At 42.9% G+C, this 25100-nt stretch overlaps 2 protein-coding genes across 26 annotated transcripts in view; one reads left to right on the top strand and one right to left on the bottom strand.

The window, feature by feature from the left end:
- The window catches only part of LOC110530368 (catenin delta-2), a 144436-nt gene extending 128376 nt beyond the window's left edge, over positions 1–16060 (top strand). For 12 of the 25 annotated variants that reach the window (XM_021613361.3, XM_090182342.1, XM_090182336.1 and 9 more), the window contains 10 exons: positions 3994–4111; positions 6391–6576; positions 7758–7946; positions 8305–8455; positions 10226–10457; positions 11037–11121; positions 11722–11848; positions 12881–13012; positions 13175–13251; positions 13358–16060. In XM_021613361.3, coding sequence (XP_021469036.1) covers positions 3994–4111; positions 6391–6576; positions 7758–7946; positions 8305–8455; positions 10226–10457; positions 11037–11121; positions 11722–11848; positions 12881–13012; positions 13175–13251; positions 13358–13609 — 1549 coding nt within the window. In that variant the 3' untranslated portion in view covers positions 13610–16060. The remainder of the gene's footprint in view (positions 1–3993; positions 4112–6390; positions 6577–7757; positions 7947–8304; positions 8456–10225; positions 10458–11036; positions 11122–11721; positions 11849–12880; positions 13013–13174; positions 13252–13357) is intronic. The other 13 variants (XM_090182343.1, XM_090182337.1, XM_021613362.3 and 10 more) reach the window with 3 other exon arrangements.
- A 2913-nt stretch (positions 16061–18973) lies between these two features.
- Positions 18974–24001, bottom strand: LOC110529130 (ankyrin repeat domain-containing protein 33B-like). The gene is made up of 4 exons (XM_021611269.3): positions 23474–24001; positions 20762–20891; positions 20412–20552; positions 18974–20309 (listed from the first exon to the last, which is right to left on the bottom strand). The coding sequence occupies exons 1-4, from the start codon at positions 23924–23926 to the stop codon at positions 19495–19497; spliced, it is 1539 nt and encodes a 512-aa protein (XP_021466944.1). The 5' UTR covers positions 23927–24001; the 3' UTR covers positions 18974–19494.
- Positions 24002–25100: the final 1099 nt, after the last annotated feature.

Raw genomic sequence — 25100 nt, 5'->3', positions numbered from 1 at the left:
GATACTGATCCAGTAGATTGATCCATGGTCTGCTTTGTTTATCAGGCCCATTACAAAGTTCTGGAGGTGCCGACGGAGTCACAAACAGGCCATCCATACTGACCTACCAAGCAAAAGAGCCCTAACTGCCCATAGTGTGGAACTGAGAAAAATGGTTTTATAGTTTTTAAATTGTCCAGCCAAATGAGTTGTAGGCAGATCACTAGAGATGTGGTTGTCTGTTGTCTTAACATGAGGCAGTTTTTTATTCATATTAACCCTGACTTCTGACATGACCTGTGACCCTAGACAGCAGTTAGTGCCTTCTTGCTTGGTACACCCACTGGAATACATTGTGATTTTTTTATTTTACACACACAACTTGTGTTCATAAATGTATTTGTATGTGGCTGTCAGTGTCATATAGTTTGATACTTGTATCAGCAAAGGACAATAAATAATGCCAAGGTAAACCGTAGACACTGCAGCCCAAAGATCAGTGAAACCAAGGTAAAAGGCAGTAACTGATGTGAGTGGTGGCAGTTACTGCTTTTGTCCCTGGTTTCACTGCAACTCTTTTCAGTTACTGCAAACATGAGCCCAATTTTCACAACACATTGGAGGCAGGATATTTGTCCACATGATAAGCATGTATTTACAGTGCCTTGCGAAAGTATTCGGCCCCCTTGAACTTTGCGACCTTTTGCCACATTTCAGGCTTCAAACATAAAGATATAAAACTGTATTTTTTTGTGAAGAATCAACAACAAGTGGGAAACAATCATGAAGTGGAACGACATTTATTGGATATTTCAAACTTTTTTAACAAATCAAAAACTGAAAAATTGGGCGTGCAAAATTATTCAGCCCCCTTAAGTTAATACTTTGTAGCGCCACCTTTTGCTGCGATTACAGCTGTAAGTCGCTTGGGGTATGTCTCTATCAGTTTTGCACATCGAGAGACTGACATTTTTTCCCATTCCTCCTTGCAAAACAGCTCAAGCTCAGTGGGGTTGGATGGTGAGCATTTGTAAACAGCAGTTTTCAGTTCTTTCCACAGATTCTCGATTGGATTCAGGTCTGGACTTTGACTTGGCCATTCTAACACCTGGATATGTTTATTTTTGAACCATTCCATTGTAGATTTTGCTTTATGTTTTGGATCATTGTCTTGTTGGAAGACAAATCTCCGTCCCAGTCTCAGGTCTTTTGCAGACTCCATCAGGTTTTCTTCCAGAATGGTCCTGTATTTGGCTCCATCCATCTTCCCATCAATTTTAACCATCTTCCCTGTCCCTGCTGAAGAAAAGCAGGCCCAAACCATGATGCTGCCACCACCATGTTTGACAGTGGGGATGGTGTGTTCAGCTGTGTTGCTTTTACGCCAAACATAACGTTTTGCATTGTTGCCAAAAAGTTCAATTTTGGTTCAATCTGACCAGAGCACCTTCTTCCACATGTTTGGTGTGTGGCAAACTTTAAACAACACTTTTTATGGATATCTTTAAGAAATGGCTTTCTTCTTGCCACTCTTCCATAAAGGCCAGATTTGTGCAATATACGACTGATTGTTGTCCTATGGACAGAGTCTCCCACCTCAGCTGTAGATCTCTGCAGTTCATCCAGAGTGATCATGGGCCTCTTGGCTGCATCTCTGATCAGTCTTCTCCTTGTATGAGCTGAAAGTTTAGAGGGACGGCCAGGTCTTGGTAGATTTGCAGTGGTCTGATACTCCTTCCATTTCAATATTTCGCTTGCACAGTGCTCCTTGGGATGTTTAAAGCTTGGGAAATCTTTTTGTATCCAAATCCGGCTTTAAACTTATTCACAACAGTATCTCGGACCTGCCTGGTGTGTTCCTTGTTCTTCATGATGCTCTCTGCGCTTTTAACGGACCTCTGAGACTATCACAGTGCAGGTGCATTTATACGGAGACTTGATTACACACAGGTGGATTGTATTTATCACCATTAGTCATTTAGGTCAACATTGGATCATTCAGAGATCCTCACTGAACTTCTGGAGAGAGTTTGCTGCACTGAAAGTAAAGGGGCTGAATAATTTTGCACGCCCAATTTTTCAGTTTTTGATTTGTTAAAAAAGTTTGAAATATCCAATAAATGTCGTTCCACTTCATGATTGTGTCCCACTTGTTGTTGATTCTTCACAAAAAAATACAGTTTTATATCTTTATGTTTGAAGCCTAAAATGTGGCAAAAGGTCTCAAAGTTCAAGGGGGCCGAATACTTTCGCAAGGCACTGTAATGTATCAAAAATGTCAGTATCTCGTTTTTGACCAAATGTGCAGTTACTGCTCTTTTTCTTGGTATGGCTGAATAATCTCCCTATCAATTGGGCCAAACCTCTAACAGGAGACACAGATAGGCCATGTTGTCCATATAAAGGCCTGTTATAAGACCAGGCTGGCTGCACCATTACAGACTTTTAATGACCTGACATTTAAAGGGCAGCGGAGAGGAGACAGGATGTATTGCACTATACCCTACAGTCAGCTGCATACTACCCTGCATCCCACTGCTGGTTTGCTTCTGAAGCTAAGCGGTGTTGGTCCTGGTCAGTTCCTGGATGGGAGACCAGATGCTGCTGGAAGTGGTGTTGGCGGGCCAGTAGGAGGCACCCCTTCCTCTGGTCTAAAAACAAATATCCAAATGCCCCAGGGCAGTGATTGGGGACATTACCCTGTGTAGGGTTGCCGTCTTTCAGGTGGGACGTTAAACAGGTGTTCTGACTTTCTGTGTTCGCTAAAGATCTCATGGCACTTATTGTAAGAGTAGGTGTGTTAACCCTGGTGTCCTGGCTAAATTCCCAATCTTGCCCTCAAACCATCACGGTCACCTAATCATCCCCAGTTTACAAATGGCTTGTTCATCCCCTGTAACTATTACCCAGGTTGTTGCTGTAAATGAGAATGTGTTCTCAGTCAACTTACCTGGTAAAATAAGAGTTAAATAAAAATAAGCTCTGAGTGTCCAAAACATTAGGAAATCTTGCTAATATTTCGTTGCACCCCTTTTTCCCTCAGAACAGACTCAATTTGTTGGGGCATGGACTCTACAAGGTGTCGAAAGCGTTCCACAGGGATGCTGGCCCACGTTGACTCCAATGCTTCCCACAGTTGTGTCAAGTTGGATGGATGTCCTTTGGGTGGTGGACCATTCTTGATACACACGGGAAACTGTTGAGTGTGAAAAACCCAGTAGTGCTGCAGGTCTTAACACACTCAAACCGGTGCGCCTGGCACCTACTACCATACCCCTTTCAAAGGCACTTAAATGTTTTGTCTTGCCCATTCACCCTCTGAAATGGCACGCATACACAAAATACTTAAAAATCCTTCTTTAACCCATCTCCTCCCCTTCATCTACACTGATTAAAGTGGATTGAACAGGTGACATTGATTAGGGGATACCTAGTCAGTTGTACAACTGAATGCATTCAACTGAAACAAGTCTTTGGCATTTAACCCAACCCCTCTGAATCAGAGAGGTGCAGAGGCTGCCTTAATCGACATACATGGCACCCGGGGAAAAGTGGGTTAAATGCCCTGCTCAGGGCAGAATGATAGATTTTTACCTTGTCAGCTCGAGGATTCAATCCAGCAACCTTTTGGTTACTGGCCCAATGCCCCTGCCTACCAGGCTACCTGCCGGGATCATAGCTTTTACCTGGATTCATCTGGTCAGTCTATGTCATTGAAAGAGCAAGTTTTCCTAATGTTTTGTTCACTCAGTGTATAGGGAATAGGGTGCCATTTGGGATGCACCCAGAGTGGGAACATGATGGGCCAGGCTTGTCATGGTGTCAAACTATACATCTTTAACATGATGTAGTTATCCTATATTCAACCAACTATGATGACAAGCACTGAAGAAGTACAATATTTAGTCCTGAAATTCAACTGAAAAATCATGATGACGGTTAACTACAATATGACTGTACAATATGACAGTGATACAATGCTGAAGAGAAATGTCTGACTGGCTGTTGTTGCAGGAATGTGAGCTCTGCGGGGGAGGAGGCTCGCAGGAGGATGAGGGAGTGCGAGGGCCTTACCGACGCTCTGCTCTACGTGATCCAGACCGCCTTGGGCAGCAGCGAGATCGATAGCAAGGTTTGACTTTGTGTTCCTCTCATCTCCTTTCATAAAGCAGACCCTTTAACATGACGCGGAGGGAATCACAGACAGGGGCTGCCCATCATTACAGCACACACACACACGAACGTCCCATGTTGTGGATCTGGATCAGTGTGTTGTCAAGGTTGCCTCCCTGGCTCTCTCCACCTCATCATCCCCTGTAAATGGCCTTCTTTATTCATGATTTAGCTGCTCAACACCTATCCTGTCCTTTCTGGTGCTCTGCATGGAGAGATAGGGGGCGCTGACTTCCTGGTATTGGTGATGATCTACAGTACAGTGCAGTCAGGCTAGACGCTAGCACAGATCATCAACAGCTCTGATTACACTGGTCATTTCCCAAAAGCTCATACCAGATGTCCAATTTCCTGCGAATGAATGCCTCAAAGTCTTTGGAGCTAGTGTTTTTATCCTGCTTTGAAATGCATTATTCAGTATAATTGAAACAAAGCCTATTGTAACGACTTTCTTCGGTAGAAGGAGAGTCGGACCAAAATGCGGCGTGTAGATTACGATTCATGTTTAATGAAAAAACACACTAAACACAAACACTACCAAAACAATAAACGTAACGAAAACCGAAACAGCCTATACCTGTGTAAACTAACACAGAACAAGGACATCAAGACACTAAGGACAATCACCCACAAAACACCCAAAGAATATGACTGCCTACATATGGTTCCCAATCAGAGACAACGATAAACACCTGCCTCTGATTGAGAACCACTTCAGACAGCCATAGACTTCACTAGAACACCCCACTAAGCTACAAACCCAACACACCACATACAAAAAATAAATGAAAATAAACACAAAATACTTCGACCAGGGCGTGACACCTATGTATATTATGTTAAGATTTGATCCTCTATAAGTACTAGTCAGTGTTCAACTATTGGAAGGATTCAATCACAGGCCATGCATGGAGAAATTGACGCACTGTCAATGTCAGACAATGTGGTTCAAGTTCACCTGTTTATGTCTTGTAGAAGACCTTGTGAATCTGAGAGAAAATGGACTAGGTACTATGTACATATGTAACAGTATAGCTTCAGTCCCTCTCCTCGCCCCGAATCAGGGACCCTCTGCACACATAGACCACAGCCACCCTTGAAGCATTGTTACCCATCGCTCCACAAAAGCCGCGGCCCTTGCAGAGCAAGGGAAACAACTACTTCAAGATCTCAGAGCGAGTGATGTCACCGATTGAAACACTATTAGCGCGCACCAACGCTAACTAGCTAGCCATTTCACACCAGTTACACATACAGTACATGATAACCTCGAGCGATGCGCAGCCCATCTACATTTTTCTGATGTCAAGCAGTAACCATGACAAACTGTTCTTCCCTGTTGAAATGCCTTCCATATCTGTCCTCTCTACCACACTCATAACTATGTGCAGTAGGTTATGGTACCGTAAAGCTCCTCCGATTGTACCTCTACATACGCGCTCTAAATGAGTGCCCTATTTCGTTTGATTTCCGAGGGCCTTTGTTATGTCTGGACTACTTTCTGCCAACCAGTTTGAAGGCGATCTGGCAGCCCTAATCCCACTGAAAATTCTTTACAAGATCAGAGTCCCCCACTATGGTGTTGAATGCCTCACTGCTTACTACAATGGGATTGTCACTACAGTACTGCTCTGGCCTGGATCCAGCACAGCAATCTAACAAGTACAAGGAGTTAGTCATTCATCAGAAAGAGATGCACCTGACTTTACTGTACCAATTGCATTTAACAGACTGGTCAATTAATGTTCCAATTGAATTGCCTTTCTAGACTGGATAAAGAGCCATACTTTAATTATGTTAATTGTTCCATTGAAGGGTTGGCATCTGCTCTATTTTGCTGTGGAAGATGTCATGAAATAATAGACTGTCAACAGTGTAACATACAGTAGGCAATGTTTAGTAACAAGGTCTGTGTGTGTTGCATCAAATGCAGTCATGGTCTATTGCATTGCATGCTCTGTCTATTCGAAAGCAACTCATGCATTTGCCCCAGTTTATAGCATCCCTAAAACATCCTGTCTGCTCACATTGGAGGAAATAAAGTCCTAACTTTACTTTGTTCGCTACATGGCCGACAAGCAAAGCATCTCATGGCACTCCTCAAATTGAAATACTGCTCTCTATTTATCTTCCTCTCTCTCTTTCTGTCTCTCTCTCTCTCTCTGTTCGTCTCCCCCTCTCTCCTTTCACCCACTCCTTCCCTTCATCTCTCATCATCTCCCTCTTTTGTCCTTGCAGACCATTGAAAACTGTGTGTGCATTTTGAGGAACCTCTCGTATCGACTAGCTGCAGAGACATCTCAGGGACAGCAGATAGGCACGGATGAGCTTGATGGATTGCTTTGTGGCGATGCCAACGGCAAGGATTCCGAGAGCTCAGGTTGCTGGGGGAAGAAGAAGAAGAAAAAGAAGGCCCATGATCAGGTGGGCTCATCTCCTTTCTATCCTCTCCTCTCTACATCTCAACTGCAGCTGTTAGCAATTAGCCAGCGTGTTAGAGCAGTGGTGCTGGAAGCTGGCTAGGGAGGGGGGTCTATCTTATGGGTAATTACTCATTTACTGGGTTTAGTTCTGAAAGAGGGGCTTGAAGAGAATGCCGCAGCCCGCCTGTTGTTCAACCTTCCTAAGATCATCCCGCTCCTCCGCACAGTCCACTGGCTTCCAGTCGAAACGCGTATCATCTTCAAGACCCTGGTGCTTGCCTACGGAGCAGCAAGGGGAACTGCCCCTCCTTACCTTCCGGCTATGTTCAAACCCTACATCCCAACCCGAGCACTCTGTTCCGCCACCTCTGGTCTCTTGGCCCTTCTACCAGTACAGGAAGTCAGCTCCCACTCAGCCTAGTCAAAGCTCTTCTTTGTCCTGGCACACCAATGGTGGAACAAGCTTCTCCCTAAAGTCAAAAGTCCCTGCCCATCTTCCGAAAACGTCTGAAACCTTTGAAGAGTATATATCTTCAGTATTTCTATCTCACGGCACCCCTGACACGCCCTTCATTAAAAAAAAATGGCACTTACCTTTCCTACTAGCACTGACTTTGCTGATTAATACTTTGAGGGAAAAATGTACTTGACACGTTTGTAGATATGTTGTCTCACCTAGCTATCTTAAGAAAAATGCACTAATTGTAAGTCACTCTGGATAAGAGTGTCTGCTAAATAACATAAATATAATGTGAAGAGGAGAGATTTGTCATGGTTTTCTCTGCCATGTCTGGGACAATAACCAGGCAAAAGCCAATATTTGATTATCATCTGAGTTGGATTATGCTATTGACTGTACAACTCATCTACTCCGGGATACATTAGATGCTCATGTGGTTGGCTTGGTGGTGATGAATTTGTATGTGAGATATGCCCCAGAGATTTTAACTAACTACTTCATTCTTAATTATATTTATCCTATCAGTTCATAATTCAAAAAGCAATGTGTGATTCACTTGTCACTCAAGTCTCAACCATATTCAATGTTTCCACCTTTTCACTGTTTTGTGATAACTAAGCAATTTTCAGTGGCACTAAGTAGTGTTGCCAAACAGTTTGATGCCCCGTATTATGCCTGTAGTATTGGCCAGTAGTAACATTCCACCATCCTGTGTCACCCAGTGGGATGGTGTGGGGCCCTTCCCGGACTCTGCTGACCCGCCCAAAGGCATTCAGATGCTGTGGCACCCCACCATTGTCAAACCCTACCTCACTCTCCTGTCTGAGTGCTCCAACCCAGACACCCTGGAGGGGGCGGCTGGGGCCCTGCAGAACCTGGCTGCAGGCAGCTGGAAGGTACAGCACAGTACAGTAAGCTATGGTCTCCCTCCTTAGAGCTGCTCAACGGCAGTCATTTAACTGTTCACACTGTCATGTAAATGAACTTCCTGAACCAGAGAGCTAATTGGTGACTGTTAACTCACTGTATTAGTCAAGAAAGCTGGAGCACTACAGTAAGCTATGGCCTCCTCAGAGCTGTCCAACTGCCGTTGCCAAGATGCCATAACTCTTACAGATAGATATGGTCTAAGTAATTGGTCTGTTCCCTTATTGTAATGTTAGTTAAGAAAGAGATACCAGATCCTATAAGATAGTCATCCTACTCTGACTGAAAGCATAGAACATAAACATGTGTGAATCAGACCTCTCTGTCTTCTCTCCTCTCCAGTGGTCTGTGTATATCCGTGCGGCAGTGAGGAAAGAGAAGGGTCTGCCCATCCTGGTGGAGCTGCTGAGGATTGACAACGACAGGGTGGTGTGTGCCGTGGCCACAGCTTTAAGAAACATGGCCTTAGACGTCAGAAACAAAGACCTCATCGGTTAGTTCGGCTGTCAGTTATTCAGTATTCGAAAACATTCAAATGTTTTTTCTCTGTGTGTGTTTGCTGTGTGTTTGGTGCACGCGTATGTGTGTGTGTGTGAGCGTGCGTGCGCGTGTGTGCATATGCTAATATCCATGCACTTCTCTGCAGCCAGCAATACCAGCGTCTTTCTCTGCTGAGATGGGTGTGCAGAGCTCTCTTTGTGGACTGTGTTCACATGGTTGAAATTCTCCTCATAACAGCACTAAAAGACTATTGATCTCTCTGATAAACTTGGTTTTCTGTTGGAACTTCCATCTCCATAGCAACTGCTCTTGCCGTCTCAGGCTGGTGCTCTGTGTTAAGTAGACGTGTGCATCATGTCATAGAGCTGCAGGCCTTCAGCCGTCCTACTCTGTGGATAGAATAGAGTAACCCACAAGTATCTGTTTACATGCTTAAGTCATGTTAAACCAATGTTATGTCTGGCTATATATGACACATCTAAGAACTTTGTAAAACAATGATGTGGGATTTTTACTATAGTTTTAATAGCTTTAGTTTAGAATAGTATTTTATTGAGGGATGATTCTTAAAAATAATTATCATATTACATTTTTTTCTGACGTCATAGCTGCTAAAATGCTAAAATGGGCATATTATATTTGAATATCATGGAATGTGCTCCAAAGGATTGTCTGTTTCTTTGTTTATCTACATTACAAACATCTGTTGTAGTTGCTAATGCTTTTACTATGAATCGCAGCATAGTAACTGTGCCCTGGCAGGACTAGACCGTCCCTGTCGTTCCCATTCCCAGGCCTTTCTTTTAAACGTGAGGGGATTGACATTTCCATCCCAGCTGCAAATGTAGTGTCCTCAGGCCTACAGTCGTGTATGAGTGCTGAGCGGGGTCTTAAAAAAGACCCATTGACCAGACAATGTATTAAAGCCTCATCATATAGCTGTGAATGTCAGGCAGGGAGTTTGAGGCCGTATTGTGAATTATTAAAAGCACCGTGCTCTGAATTCCTCTCTCTCTCTCTCCTGCCTTTCGCATATGCTGATACCCATCTTTCCTTCCACTCTCTCTCTCTCTCTTATTCTATCCTTCTCTCTATTCCTATCTAGTCTTTTCTAGTCTTTTATGATCTCTTGTATGTGACTAAAACCCCATAGGTGTACTGTACTACTGTAAATGCTGAAACATCATTATTATCGTAAGTATATCCAATGTTTTTAGAGCACTGTCTTTTTAAAATGATTCAAGTGAGATGCCTCAGTGTCAAGTGCAGTATTTATTGTTCTCCTGTAAAGTCAAGAGAGCCACTTTAGCTCAGTCATTCAGTACTCATTGGGGACGTAGCCTCTATAGGACAAGGGGCTTGTGCACATCTCTGATCTTGAAGGCTCTCCTGCTGAGTGTCCATAGAGTGACAAGGTTAGACAAGGGGTCAAAGACCAGCCAGTAAGCCACTACTGTTTGATTACAGCAGTCATATCATGTGAAATTTAGTAAATACTGCATGTCTTTATCCGTTTCTGATATCTTGACCATTTGTTACCCTTTCCCCTGTATTGCTGTTGTGACTTGCAAAGTATTTTGGTCACAAACAGAACATTGCTTTTTGGAGAGCATGTTTGCCATATTTATTTCAAATCAAATCAAAGAATATTGTTTTTCTGCACCCATGGTTTTCAAAATCTGTTTCCTAAATGGTAGAACATAGATTTAAATGTTCATGTACAGTAGAACTTAACCATGAGGTCTCTTTCTCTCCACAACAGGCAAGTACGCAATGAGAGACTTGGTCCACCGTTTGCCCGGGGGCAACAACAACAACAGCAGTGGTGGGACTGCTGCCGGTGCTATTGGGAAGACCATGTCAGACGACACCATCACGGCTATCTGCTGTGCCCTGCACGAGGTCATCACTAAGAACATGGAGAACACCAAGGCTCTGCGTGACGCTGGAGGCATCGAGAAACTCATCGGTATCGCCAGGAGCAAAGGAGACAAGTAGGTGTCCAGAAGTCATACTTTGTTCACTCTCATCTTCTAACCTGGAACCAAATGCTGCATACGTGCTGGCCAGCTACTTTATATAACATGTTATCCCACTGTCAAGACAGACTCTGTTCACCCTAACCTTCAACCCTAATGTAAATGAATGTAGCTGCTGATCGGGCATAAGCACTGTTCTGTTAGTTTCCCTCTGAATGTACTTTAGTAGATGTTTTTCTGATGTTTTCCCTATAACTCACCAGTGTAAAGAAATGCCTTTTAAATGTACCTAATTGTGGGTTTTCTGTTTTGGCACACCAAAACTCATTGGATTTTGTCTCTGCTAATTGCGTTTATCCATTCCAATTTTTCTCTTTTTTTTTTTTTGTTGCAAGAATGACTATGGTGCTGAAGTGCAGAATGACCTCGTTTCCATTTAATTGTTGGCTTAGATTTTTGTTGTTATTGAATTTGTGTTTTTTAATGTTTTGTGCTAGTGACCTTTCATCCAGCAGCGAGCATTCAATACCTTTTGATTAGAACATTTTGTTCTGTTCATCCAAGGAAAATAAAGTGTTGTTTTTCTCTTCCCAGACACACACCCAAAGTGGTGAAGGCAGCCTCTCAAGTCCTCAACAGTATGTGGCAGTACAGAGACCTTCGCAGCCTCTACAAAAAGGTGTGTAATACAAAGAACTTGCTGCCACCACAAGATCTCTGCCGAAGGCGCTGCTGGAAGTGTAACGCATTAGTCTCTGGAGTGTCCTCCAGAGAGGAGGTAAAGGAGAGGAGGTAAAGGAGAGGAGGTAAAGGGCAAAAATGTATGCTGTACAGCAGTTCATGCGTCATGTGTGACACAGTTCAGCAAGCTCATTAAGTGTATGAATCGATAGTGAGAGTAAAGCTGGAATCCCTCTGGGCTGCAGTTTAATGAACTAAAGAATCTCTCAATGTTGACCTGAGGAGAGTAGATAAACATGCTTTAATGAAAGACAGATTAAGAATTTGAAGGTTTAAGGGCTTTGAGAGGGGGAGAAAAAAAATCAACTGCAAGACTGGTGTTGCATGCTTTACTTTAATGGTTAGCCAGTCAGTATCGTATTGTTCTCCTGTTCGATTTGGCCTCATTTAAATGTGTGTATAGTTCCAACCCCATTTGTATTTGACCAGATTATCTTAAATCTTACAGTATGGTCATAGAGTATGATCCTACAGCATAGTAAGCAGTATAGATCAGTCCATTATTGTTAGTTCCCTTATGAATCTCCTTTTTCCCCAGGATGGATATTTTCAGTATCATTTTGTTGGCTCATCCTCTACAATAGAAAGAGATAGACAAAGACCATACTCTTCCTCCCGCACCCCATCCATCTCGCCTGTACGGACATCTCCCAATAATCGCTCAGGTTAGTGTATTCTATCTTTACCCCATAGTATTACAATATTGGACATTTTTTGCAAACTCAGTCTCAGTCTTTAGAGCTGTAATTGCCAGACATTTCTCCCAAAATATTGTCCATGAATTTCAGACAAAAATAATTGGGAAGCTTAGTAATATTTCAGATAAAAGATGGGATGAATGAAGAATGAGGTGGTGTCTGCTTAGACACGGAGGTGCACAGACACTAATAAGCAACTGCCAGTTACTCACTTACCCTTTAAGATGAAAGAAGAGGAGAGGAAAGGAGGAGGATGGAGGGATGACTCGGATGACATACACCAGCAGATTTCTTCACGGCTGGTTTGAATGCCACAGCTGAGTCTCTGTTCGTCACCACAGCAGCCTCATGGAAGAGACCTTGGGAGGCACAGTTAGCTCCGGGGGCAGTTAGGGCCAATGCAGAATACAAACCTGAATAGTCGTCAGAATGCACTGACTGTAAGTCACTCTGGATAAGAGCATCTGCTTAATGACTCAAATGTAAATGTAAGAGGTATTGGTACTACTGTTATTAAAACCTAGAACCTGGTACTGTAGCCAGCCATTGGCTGTGTTTAATGGTGATTATAGGAGGATCTTCTTGGACGAGAAGGTGTTTGTCGATTCCGTTCGGGACATTAAGGTTACATGGTGCTCTAATTGGAGTTTAATGAAATTTAAAGTGGAAATGCTGAACTTAATGGATCCTATTAGAAAGCAATAAACTCTCTAAGTAAAGATTTCATAGAAGAGCTATTTCTGGATGTTAGATCCCCGCTTAGTTAGGCCTATGTATTTGTTTTCATTACATGCGTGTTTTCTTCATGCCATTTTATGGCACAGTAACGTTATCTGATGTTGTCATCAGCTGCTTTATTCTCAGCTTCCTTGCCTTGTATCAACAGAATGTGTCAATGTAGGAGAGTGGGAGGATTAATAATGACGAAGGGAGTCAAGTGGATGTCAAACGTCTTTTCCTGCTAATGGTGTACGTGATGTGTCATCTGTGTGTTTGCAGCAAGTGCCCCTGCCTCTCCCCGAGAGATGATCAGCCTTAAGGAGAGGAAGACAGACTACGAGTCAACGGGCACCAATGCCAGTTACCATGGCAACAAGGGTGAGCACACTTCGAGGAAAGACACCATGGCAGGTAGGAAGGAATTTCAAGGCCTCCGTCAGTTTCCTCTTCGTTTCTGGAGTCAGTGTGTTTTCATCAGATAAGGTGTACTCTAAAACCTGTGTGAAGCCTTTTGGTCATTTTATAATAATCAACTTGATAACAACCTTCTCTCTGTTTCTCTCCCACCTATAGTTGAAATCTCAAGTGGAACCTCAACATTGTTCCGAGGAGCCTACGTCTCTCCCAGTGATGACATCAAACACAACCAGGTAAGGAATGAAGAAATTACTTGATATCATTATAAGAGCAACACTCACTGTTAGGTACTCTCTCTCCAGTTGCAGAGTAGTGATCTAACCTCTGTGTGTTCCATAGGTCTCTGCTCAGGGGCCCAACCCAGGCCAGGAGCCCTACCCTCCGTTTCAGAACCCTCCTGGTGTACAGTTTGAGGAGGCGTTCTACGAGGACCAGGTGCACCAGCGCCCTCCTCAGGCCACAGACCTAAACATGCACCTGGGCCTCAAGTCCACGGGCAACTATGTGGACTTCTACTCAGCATCCCGCCCCTACAGTGAACTCAACTATGAGACCAGTCACTACCCAGCCTCCCCGGACTCCTGGGTCTAGTGGACTATAGAGGAAGGACTGGTTGTCAGCAGTGTGCTGTGATGGGGGAGAGGAGCCGAGAGAGAGACTAAGACAGACAGGCCATGCATGTGCATGCATACTACAAGACATTTCTTCAGCGAGTTTAGTTTATCCTAGAGAGAGAGGTCCCATGCCCATGTGTCTTTGAAGAAAGAGAGAGAGAGAGAGAGAGAGAGTCACAGGGCAGAAGGAATAGAATTAGAGTCCGAAAGAGAGAAGGAAGGAGGGAAAGAGAGACAGGAAGAACGAAAGAGCAGGATATTGTTAGAAAACAACTCACAAAAGGCGAAAGGAAGGTATTAAATGATGGGGTCACCACCAAAAGCTTGGAGCGTTGGAGTGTAAGGAGCGGAATATCTTGGAGATGATCAGCAGTATTCTAGAAGGAAGACAACTGTAAATATGTGGTATAGTAAAGAGATTAGTATGTGAAGCACAAGAAAATGAAGTGTAATTTACACAAGCTAGAGAATAGTTGTCAGTCACAAACTCTTATTAGGTTTTAACGTACGGCTTCAACCTGTGTTGTGTGTAAGGAGTATAATCTCTGGGCAAAATAATTGCTTCTAGACTTTGTATCTTTTGATTTGTTATAATTCTTTTTTTATTTCTACTTTTTTAATCCTTAATTCTGATGTAAAATATTTGATGTACATTACGGAGATACATGTGCATTGTGTATATTACACAATTGCCTGTGTCCCTTTCCTTATTGTCTCAGCATAATGTTAGTCTGTCTGTTACATTCTGGGGGATAATAGAGAGTACAATGTCTGCACACAAACAAACCACTACAAGCAATGAAACATGTTTTCGCAGCGAAATGAAGGACGGATTTCAAAGTTATTGCTAATCTGATTATGTGAATTGGTGGACCTAAATTAGTTAAGCGGCTCAACAGCATCATTCCACTTCCTTGGTGCTCTTCCACTGCCTAAAACAGTTTACGGATGGATGGTAGATATACTCAAAATACGTTTTATTTCCTAAAACGCTGTGTTACATGAAAACATTTTTTTTCCTCCACAAGCCTCCTAGTGAATTGTGCTCATTGTCCGTTTTTTAAAATGTGCCAAACATGGTTATATCCAAGCTGAGGGGTAACGTTGAACTTCTGTTGAAGTTTACATTCAACAGCAAGTTGTTGGTTCTAATGATGCCAGTTTGTAAATGCTTTTTTTTATGTGTTTCAATGGAATAAAGCTATATATACACTGTAACAAGACTGGAACATTACCAGGGGGGCGGAAATAATATCTTTGAGAGCTTAATTCCCTCCAAATATGTACAAATTAGTTGAATCTGTGTTGAAAGATAATCAATGTTTAAGAAAGTCCGTTTTTTTTTCTTCTTCAGAAATGGGTGGGAATTAAGTTAATGGTAGACTAAACTGTTAATAGAGTATGAATATATATTATATATAAATATATACTTTTTATGTGGGGACGTGGATGTCACTTAAAGCAGCAACATTATGGAAAAGACTTCATAATAATACATGTAGGGTTTTGTTCACCTTCATTTTCTGGTCTGCACACTAAAATGTTGACTTTGTAGTCATGTTGTTGCTATGAGAAATAGGGGAGACCAGGGGCTGAATATCCACAATTTACGGAAGTTGTCACAGACCTCGTAACTACAAGACAAGGTGCTAAAAGTTACACCTACAGAACTTTGTATTTTGGTGTTTATAGAATGTATTTTGCCACTTCATGTCCCTAGCTTTGAGTATTGAAATTGTCACAGGTGAATGTCTTTCATCACCGACTAAGGAAATGATCCCATTTATCCTTGTTGGATTTCCTTAAACTTGTCAATGTGGTGAACGGTTATCAACAATGGAGCTGATGATCCAGTCTGTGTGTGTGTTTATCTGTGAAAGAACAAAAGTGGTCGTTTTCTACAAACCCTGTAGCACCCTTTCCCCAGCATGACACACGGTTTCATAGTGAGTCCTCCTTTTGATCAAATGTTACAATAACGTTATGTGGCAACATAGAGAAAAATATATGACATTGCCCACTAATGCATGATCAAATCTTATTTAAGTCGATGTGAATTAAAATAGTGGTAGACTACACACTAAAACTGAATGCAGGAGAGAAGAAATGTATGTTAAAAGTTGACAACGAGCTCTGGTCTCCCCTACATATCGTTCTAGAAGTTTCTGGGTTATCTTCAGATGCTTGAACAATGAATAAATGATGCAAACACCCAAATTGTTCAACATGTCCTAAAACGATCCCCCTTCTCATTAGTTAGCATCTGAAAACAGACACAGTCCTTGTGAAAAGTAGGCATACCTGACAAACTGTATTGAACTATGTCAGTAACCTTTTTGTTGCTAGACAATGTGTTTTATAGAAGTGAAACTTTTTATTGCCTCAACAGATTGAAACTGCTACAAAAATATAAACTGACCATCTAAGAGTCACTGTTTTGGGGGTTGTTTGTTCGTTTGTGTGGTTTGTCTGTGCTCACTGTGTTCGAAAACCTTTGGTTCAGCCGGAGGAATGATGTTTACTCCTCTACATCAATATGTGCATATAGTTAAGTAATAGAGAAAATATTTTGATTCTTTGAAGTAAACGAACTCAACTCAAATATAAAGTTTGATCTGCAATCACATTGTGGATGAGACACGGTTGTGGATGAGACAATGCCCTGTGTGTCTGAATGGTGATTTGATGAGGTGACGTTCCAGATTCAGAACATAGTGTTTCCTAAACTTCCCCTGTAACCAAGGGAGACAGACCGGTGTAACAAAAAAGTGTGAGATTTGAATTAACATTCCAATCAGACACTTCCCAAATTATTTCAGTGCAGTGAACTCATTTTGCTAATGGAATGTGACTGTTGAGAAGTCAAAACCACCATACAAAGCTCCTAGCTTTGTTTTGTAGCTTCCATTCCACTAATTCAAAATTACACCAATATTTATTAGATGTGCCGACAGCATGTTACAGTTACTTTGAGAGTATTTAAAAAATAATAATAATAATAATTGTATAAAGAATTTGTTTTCTTATTCCAATCCACATTTTCCTATTCTCAAGGCTTAGTGAAGAGTTTCAAGCCAATCGGAATCTGATAGAAATCCTCCACAGCCAGCTCAGCCAGGGGATTGAGGGCAGCAGACTGATTGAGGGGTGTCCTTACAGTTTCTCTCTAAATGTTTTCTCTTTGACATTGAGTGGAGGTAATGCTGACAGCTCTGTGTGAGCTGCAGCCTTGTGAAATTACCACTGTGATAGGTGTTAATTGCCATGCTGCTGGCCTAGTTGGGTAATGCTAAATCCGAGGTTACCATCCATCCATTGTCGTGCCTCTCTCTCTCTGTCATCTGCCTTAGGATCATCACAGCTCCCAAAACTGCACTCTAAAAGCTAAGAACATAGATTATGAATGGATGAATGAAGGCACAAGAAGGCCTATGCTGTTTCTGTGAAAATGCTAACATTTTTCACCAGTGTGCCAGATACAGCATTAGTGTATCTGAAAAGAAGCGATCTATACTTTAGAATGTAAGCGATTGAATATTCCATTGTATCCCTTTCATTTTTAATTGTTTCGCTAATCCTGGGAGAATCCATCATTCTGAGGCCTGTGTGCTGGGAAGGAGCATGCGGTGTGTAGCCTGACTGTATGTCAACTGTTTGGACCAGTCTGCAGTGCCCTCTAGTGGGTATCTTGGGGACAACTCTCCTCATGCAGGTCGGGTCTGCCATTTTACTCTGCAAGGCCTAGTCACAGATAGAACAGATATTTCTCAGGATGTATGAATGTGATGCATCCGCTTGGCTTTTCCACTCACTACCAAACATGGTAGTGAAAGGACGCCCAGTGGCCGGCAGTGGGATAAGATTGAACGAGATGGATTTTGGCCGACATTCTGCTAATTTTCTCATCGATGAAACATTTGATATCAACACAGTTTTCTGTTCCCAAAACTAAAACTCTTACGAACAGAGTGGACTAAGTTTTGTAGACTTTACCCCTTGCCAAAGTAAAACATTTTTTTATCGTTGTTTAGGAGCGCAAAGGCGATTTGAGTTATTGCACACGCGCACTTTACAGACTAGCTGTTCCCTAACGGAAACGGGGATCCAATGGGATCTCGCTAGCTCGTGCTTGGCCATGCTTGTTCAGCCCACTATGACTAATTTGTTCTCATTTGAAACGTTGGGCTGTGGTCTATCTTGGTTTAGTTATACATGTCTTTGGTCTAGTATTGTTTTGCACTCTTTACCACAGCCACAAAGTCAGCATTGGCTTTATCTAAGTGTTAATGAAAACTAAAATGAAATTTTTAGTCTTAATTTAAGGTGAGGGTTGGGCATAAACTTAGCAGTGTGATTAAGGTTAGGGTTAGGGTTACATTTAAAATCACATTTTAAGAAGATACATTTTAGAAATAGGCGGGGTTTATGACTTTTTGGCTGTGGTAACTAGTGACGACCCTAGTACTACTGCGATGCACACAGCAGATACAGATACCGATGCAACTAAGCAGAAATGTGCTCAAGATACTGACCGCATGGCCCATGAGTTTGATATTCGTTTGGAACAGTAAAGGAAATGTATTATTTTATCTCTTCTTCAATGTGAAAATGCTAACATTATGTAATGTTGTGATTATGCAAATATGTGATGCTGCAGAGAATTTAGAGCAGTTATATAATCACCTGGACCATTTTCAATATTCAGTGATATTCGTGTGGAGGGGCAGCGAATCCTGTGGTGGATTGCCTTTGTGACATAGACAAGGAGCATTGTTTTACGTAATATAGCCTTCTGACTGATAGGAAGTCAAATAGTTGTAGCCGACTGTTAGAGACCTACATCACCTATTCATTGCATTGAATTAATCTTGAGTCACCTTTTTAATTGTCCAGTCAAACGGTCAATTTGCATTCTTCCAGCTGAATCTACCTGAATGAGTACCCACTGGGTAAACTTGAGGCTCATTTGGCACCGGAACATCCCACTCCACATCGCTCAGTGTTTTGTTGGGATAGCTTTAACAGCCCTTGCTGTGTTCTTTTAATGGATAATCCCCCACCTGTCCTGATATATCTGTATTGTGAAATCACATTACCCTGCAGAAGGTGGTTTTGCTCCCTAAGTGTTACAGTAGAAATTGCCATACCCCCTCCTTATATCTAATCATGATCACATCACTATTTTGTACAAATATTTATGACAGCTTCAAATGGGGGGGGGGGGGGGGGGGTGGTAGATACATAAAGTGCAATCATTTCTAAATGGTAAAACAGATATGTATGAAAATACCCTCATATAAAAGCTAACATTCTGTTCCAAAATGCTGGAGTACACATAGGGGAGTGTACTAACATGTATCCTTTATTAACAGTTGAGGAAACATCCAACTGATTAGTGTACTGTCTGCCTTGAGAATATCCTTAACATTCAGATAAACCTAAATATGCAGTAGGTGTCAGTATTTTTTTGGGATGTCTGACTGAAACGTTGACACAATAAACAATGTGCAGAGGTAATATTGTGTTAGAGTGAGTTATCCTTTTTACAATGGAAATATCAAACATAGTCATAATCTGAAGAATGCATACAAAAATAAATCTGGATCAAAGTTCAAGTATTAATTCCTCACAGTGAGTGCACAGTTCAAGCCAATTGTTCCCATCCCAACACAGAATACCCAAATGTAGGACAGGAAGACATGGTGCTCCATGGCTACAGTATAATCTAGTAGCAAAATCCTTAAAATCTCGAATGCAGGTGATCACTTCAACTCTTCAGCTCAGTACCAATTGTAATAAAAGGTTGGCTCACCTCCCAAGGCTCCTGACATTTTTTTGCCCTCTCCTCATAGCTCAATTCTTTCACCGCCTCCTCACTGTGGGAAAACGTCTCTGCTTCTCCTCCTCCTCTTGCCTCCTCCTCTCCTCCTTAGCCTGTTTGTACCTCCACTTGGGGAGCTGGAGGAGCGCAGGGTCCTTGCTCTTCCTTCTCTTCTCGGAGGCGGGCCCCGAGGGGGCCTTGCACAGCCTCACCTTGGGGATCACAATGCCCGGCCTGACGCTGCTCCTCCTCATCATGTTCAGGGGCAGCAAGCTGGCACGCCTCAGGGCAGACGTACCGGCCACCGCAACCTCCTGCAACATTTGGGTCTGCAGGCTGGCCCTCCGGTCTGTCTTCTTAGGAACCAACTGCACCCGGGAGTTATTGAACAGCTTCTTGTAGTTGTTGATCCGGTCGGGCCCCAGGCGCTTCAGCTCGTCCACTCGCTGCTTCCTGAGGATCTCCGGTACAGCATAGCGCCGCTTCCCAATGCAGGGCGGGCTTCTCAGGGCCACGGTGTGGCAGGCGGTGGCGATCAATGGGCTGGACAGGGCGGTGGTGATGCGCACCATGTGGTCCATCACACCGTCGTCCACAGGGTCCGTCTTCATGCGGAGGGAGAACCTACAGCAGGCTTTGTCTGCCACCTTCTGCCAGCAGTTCTTGGGTTCCTGGCGTTGGGCCACCAGCTCCTGCAGCATGGGCCACTCCAGCTTGTAGGATTCACAGAACTGCTCGGCGCACGGCTGGGCCATCAGACGCATCATCAGGTAGGCCGTCTCGTAGCGGCATGTGAACAAAGCCCACTCCCTGGAGGTCATCTTGCGCCCGTAGTCCCTCGCCTCCACGTCCGCTCCTTTTATAGGAAATACACAGATAAAGGCAGTCCAGGAACAAAATAGAGACAATGAAAACATTGTAAAAAATGACATAGAAATACTAAATATTTTAGCTCTACCTGACAACATGAGCAAACGAACAACATCTGCCCTCCCTTGCATGGCTGCCTTCATCATAGCTGTGAATCCATGGCAGTTCCTACGCTCTAGGTCCAGGTTGGAGAAGTAGTTGATCAAGTAGCTGGATATCATAATGTGACCTGGCATTGAAAAATAAACCAAATGTGTTATTCACCTTATTCACAATGAACCACGTGGAATTATACTCATTGTTTCCAGATCAATACATCTGTTTGCTTAATCTGTCTGTTTTCATTGAGAATAATCATATTTGTGTTGACACATTCCCAAAATATACTGTACTAGGAACCAACAAACCTTCAACTTTAAAACATCTGTGGATTCTTACCAGCTTGAGCAGCTGTCATGAGGGCTGTATTCCCCTCGTTGTCTTGCCAGTTGACATCGATGTGGGGACACTGAGAGAGCGCTATGACCACATCCACCCAGCCCATGTAACAGGCTACTATCAGCCCATTCTGGAAAACACAAACCACATGCAAAGGTCAATGACATATCTCTCTTTTTGGATGACAACAAAAAAGATTAGCCCTTAAGGTAAATCTGTTGACGCACAGTGTTGTACTGTTCAACTCTAACATTTGACCTTGCACATAGGGTATAGTACATCACACAACTACCGGTACGTCACTTGTCTACATTAGATCTCAAAGTTCAGGCGTGACTGCTGCTAGTGCTTACAAATGACGATGTAGCTAACTAAGGACACAAGGTAAGCTCACCAATCCAAGACTCTGTCACTGTTACACTCCCTGGAGCGTTATGGTCTTAAGGCCGTGGTCTCAGTGCTCAATATCTCTGGTCTTTGAGGCACATTAACAGCTATTCTAGTTCTAGGTGTGTGGTGTTAGAATTGTGTTGACACGGTAGAATAGAAACTATATCAAAATAAACAAATACTTAGAGCAACACTGATAAACGTATATGCTTGGAGGGTGACTTATAGCCAGAGACGCCAACTGACAGGCCTAATGATCCCCAACTGACAGGCCCAATGATCCCCAACTGACAGGCCCAATGATCCCCAACTGACAGGCCTAATGATCCCCAACTGACAGGCCTAATGATCCCCAACTGACAGGCCCAATGATCTCCAACTGACAGGGCTAATTATCCCCAACCGACAGGCCTAATGATCCCCTAACCGACAGGCCTAATGATCCCCAACCGACAGGCCTAATGATCCCCAACCGACAGGCCTAATGATCCCCAACCGACAGGCCTAACGATCCCCAATTGACAGGCCTAATGATCCCCAACCGACAGGCCTAATGATCCCCCAACCAACAGGCCTAATGGTCCCCCAACCGACAGGCCTAATGATCCCCAACCGACAGGCCTAACGATCCCCAATTGACAGGCCTAACGATCCCCAACCGACAGGCCTAATGATCCCCAACCGACAGGCCTAACGATCCCCAATTGACAGGCCTAATGATCCCCAACCGACAGGCCTAATGATCCCCAACCGACAGGCCTAATGATCCCCAAGGGAATTCCAAGTTAAGTCTCAGCTAATTGTCTTTCTGGAGCTTTCTGAACCATCTGCCTGCTGCTGCCTACAGTACTAATCACAGTCCACCAGCCCTATGGTAAGATAGCATAATGACGTATAGGTAACAGTATACAAGGGTGGCTCAATGACCCAGTTTATGGATTTGGGGAAATGCCCAGTCACCAAGGCTACTGTGAAACAAATCACGATTAAGCCATCTGAAGAAAACTCCTTAGAAAATGTGTACCGTAAACAAATAATTTTTCCCACTAATCATGAAAACCTAAAGGATCAGCAGAGCTTCCAGTATTCCCACTGCTTATGGCTTCCATATTCAACTCTAAGGTAAAGGTCTGAGGTAGGCCTATACCAAAGCTTTGGGACCAAAGAGGAATTAAAACTGAAAGTTTCCATATTCAACACCCCATGTATAAACAACCCATGGGAGAACATCATCTGTCTGAGTCAATTGGAAAAAAGACAAGTACAATTTTAGATTTGCCAAAGTAAGGTTCTACTCTGCTCAAACAGTCCGCATTCAGAGGGTTTGATTTAAAAACACTGCTGTGTGTGTGTTTGTTAACATCTATACAAATACACACATTAGGGCTCATGTCATGTCAGTGTAGGATGTAACGTGAAACAACTGAGGACATTTGCATTTATCCATCCAGACACGTACCGTTACTGTAGGTGTAGCATGACAGCAGAGTTCTCCACGTATTTATACTGTATTAGTCTGTCTCTTCACAACGCGTTGAAGGGATTTAAAAGGTCAAAGGGTAAGCCTTGTTTCTCAGCTTGATCAGATGCTGAGGAAAATCACGGAACTTCTCTCTATGGAATCTACATGCAACACCTTTTGAATATAATTATCAATAGTAGTCACTGAATGTGTAGGCTGCTATGTTATATCCCTAGTATTATTGCTTTACCACTGGATACAGCAGTGAGAAACACAACCAAAATTGCAATATGCGTAACCCCAATGTCTACCTGTTGGGTACCCATGATGGTCATGAATGGTGAGGAGAATAAGGGATTTGAAGCATCAACCCCCTCTTAGTATTGTCCTCCTGCACCCTGATATCTTGGGTGAACCTTTTAAAAGCTCAGCCATGATTACGAGCTGCTTCAACGCCCCCCCCGCCCCCCCCCCCATCTGTTCCAGGGCTTAACCAACCGCTCTGAGTATTCCTCTGATATTGTCACTGTCCACAGAAATGACACAGTTTGGGTGTCTAGTACAAATGCAGAAACGGGAGCAAAAAGACTAAAATGTCTTTCATATCAAATCAACATAAAGCTTATTACTCATCTTGTGGAAACCGACGTTTACAAAGATCTATATTCCAATGTCCATACTAGCATACCATGTAGAAAGCATTATACATTGCTTAATTCTAAGTAGGATGTTCGTGTGGACATTGAAACAGAGACCATGTTATAAGTTTGTACAGTTAGCCTTTACTTGATAATATGGACATACTCTAAATCACAGAGAACATTGACTAGTTCATCTCTTTAATGACAATGCAAACATACTCTGTTGTTCTTATCTGTTTCTCTCACTTCCTCCTCTGTCACCCCTTGCCTTATCATAATCTTCACTATGATGGAATTGTTATTGGAGCAGGCCATGAAGAAAGACAGCGGTTCAGGGGTGACTGGGCTGGGAGTCCTGTATTTGAGAGACTCATCAGGTGGATAAAAAGAGTCATCAGAGGCGATACTCCTGCTATCCTCTGGCCGATCTGGCAATGTGTCAAAGTCAAACTCTTCAAATTCCTGATAGACATCATCGTCGTCGTCATCGTAATAGTTGTTGTCCTCATTGTCTCCCACATTAGGATCCTCATTTTTGTCGTCTGCGACTGTCTCCAACTCCTCATTTATGGGACCCCTGACAGCCCCCGCCTGACCTCCAGAGATCCCATTCTGCTGAACTTTTAACAACGTCCCTCCACCTCCACCTGAGTCCTCTATGATCAGCACCATTTAACTCACGGGTTAAAATCCACCACAACAACAAGAACAAGGCACCAAAATCCCAATCTCATCTGACCAATTCTCTCTCATTCAAAGTGTAAATACTTAGCTAGGTCTTGTTGAGGAAGCAGAAGTCAGTATGACCCCTAACTGGAACATGATCTAACATTTGTTCTGGTTCAAAAGCCACTTGAGGAGGATGTCTCCGAATGTCCCCTTTAATCCATCAATAAAGCTTGTTCTCTGAAGTATTAGGACATTAAAGACCTTGTCATCCTCAAAGGATCCTCTTGTTCTCATCAGCTCTTCATTTGCCTTCTGTATTTCTCACTTTCCAAATGGCAACAGCCAACAACGGTGTGACAGCTTGAGAATTCATCTCTTCAATGCATTTGTTGCCAAAGTTGTCCCACAAAATGCTGTTCAACAAAAGGCACTTAATTATTTTAGATAGTGTCTACGTCCTGCTGTGCTGATACCCTAATCTTCTATTCCCCTGCTGTAAATCATTTTGTTTCCTTATACCGATGTGGAAGAGAAGAATTGTCTAAACTGACGCTACTTAATCCCTTTAATCAGTCCTCACTCTCTCTCTCTCCCTCTCTCTCCCTCTCTCTCCCTATCCTCCTCTCTTTCTCTTTCTCTCTCTGCTCTCTCTCTTTCTCTCTCTCCCAAAATGCATAGTTGAACAATGCATAGTTTGTATTGACTTTTCTTGGTCTGCATAGCTAAAGCTCAACTCACAGATCATTTAGAATTTGTACAACCACATCAACTACATGTTCATTGCATTCCTGTCTTATGCTATACTGGTTTTGTGTCATATCCAATACCCATACCCTAAATCTGGTTCCAACAGTAACATGGGTATCCCCCATAAAAGTGACTTCATGACATTACCCCCTTACCTTCAACCCTTACGAGTTGTGCAACATTTGTCCATGACCCTAATCTACGGTTGGCTGTGGCTGCTGTTAGATCTGTTTTAACTGACTGGTAATTGGATTCAGCAAAAATAACATGGCCTCTTACATACGTTCCCCCCCCCCCCTCATTTTCCTTCACAGTGTATAGTTACACTTCTTGCCACTAATTCATATTATTTTGGTTGTTGTTTGACATTATTTTAGAAGCAGCTAAAGGCTTGGGTGTAGCTTGGATGTGTCAGTTTCACGATGCACCT

Source organism: Oncorhynchus mykiss, chromosome 8 (assembly GCF_057628025.1).
Source record: "Oncorhynchus mykiss isolate SJ-2025 chromosome 8, ASM5762802v1, whole genome shotgun sequence".
Taxonomy (NCBI): domain Eukaryota; kingdom Metazoa; phylum Chordata; class Actinopteri; order Salmoniformes; family Salmonidae; genus Oncorhynchus; species Oncorhynchus mykiss.
Note: the sequence above shows the minus strand (reverse complement) of the source record. Positions and strands in the feature narration are given on the sequence as shown.

Excerpts from the sequence above, each read along its gene's own strand:
- LOC110529130 (XM_021611269.3), bottom strand. The coding sequence starts at position 23,926 with ATGGTGCTGATCATAGAGGACTCAGGTGGAGGTGGAGGGACGTTGTTA. Across the intron at positions 20,892-23,473 it reads AAACAGATAAGAACAACAGA|AATGGGCTGATAGTAGCCTG; the intron begins GTATGTTTGCAT and ends TGTGTTTTCCAG. Across the intron at positions 20,553-20,761 it reads CATGACAGCTGCTCAAGCTG|GTCACATTATGATATCCAGC; the intron begins GTAAGAATCCAC and ends TTTCAATGCCAG.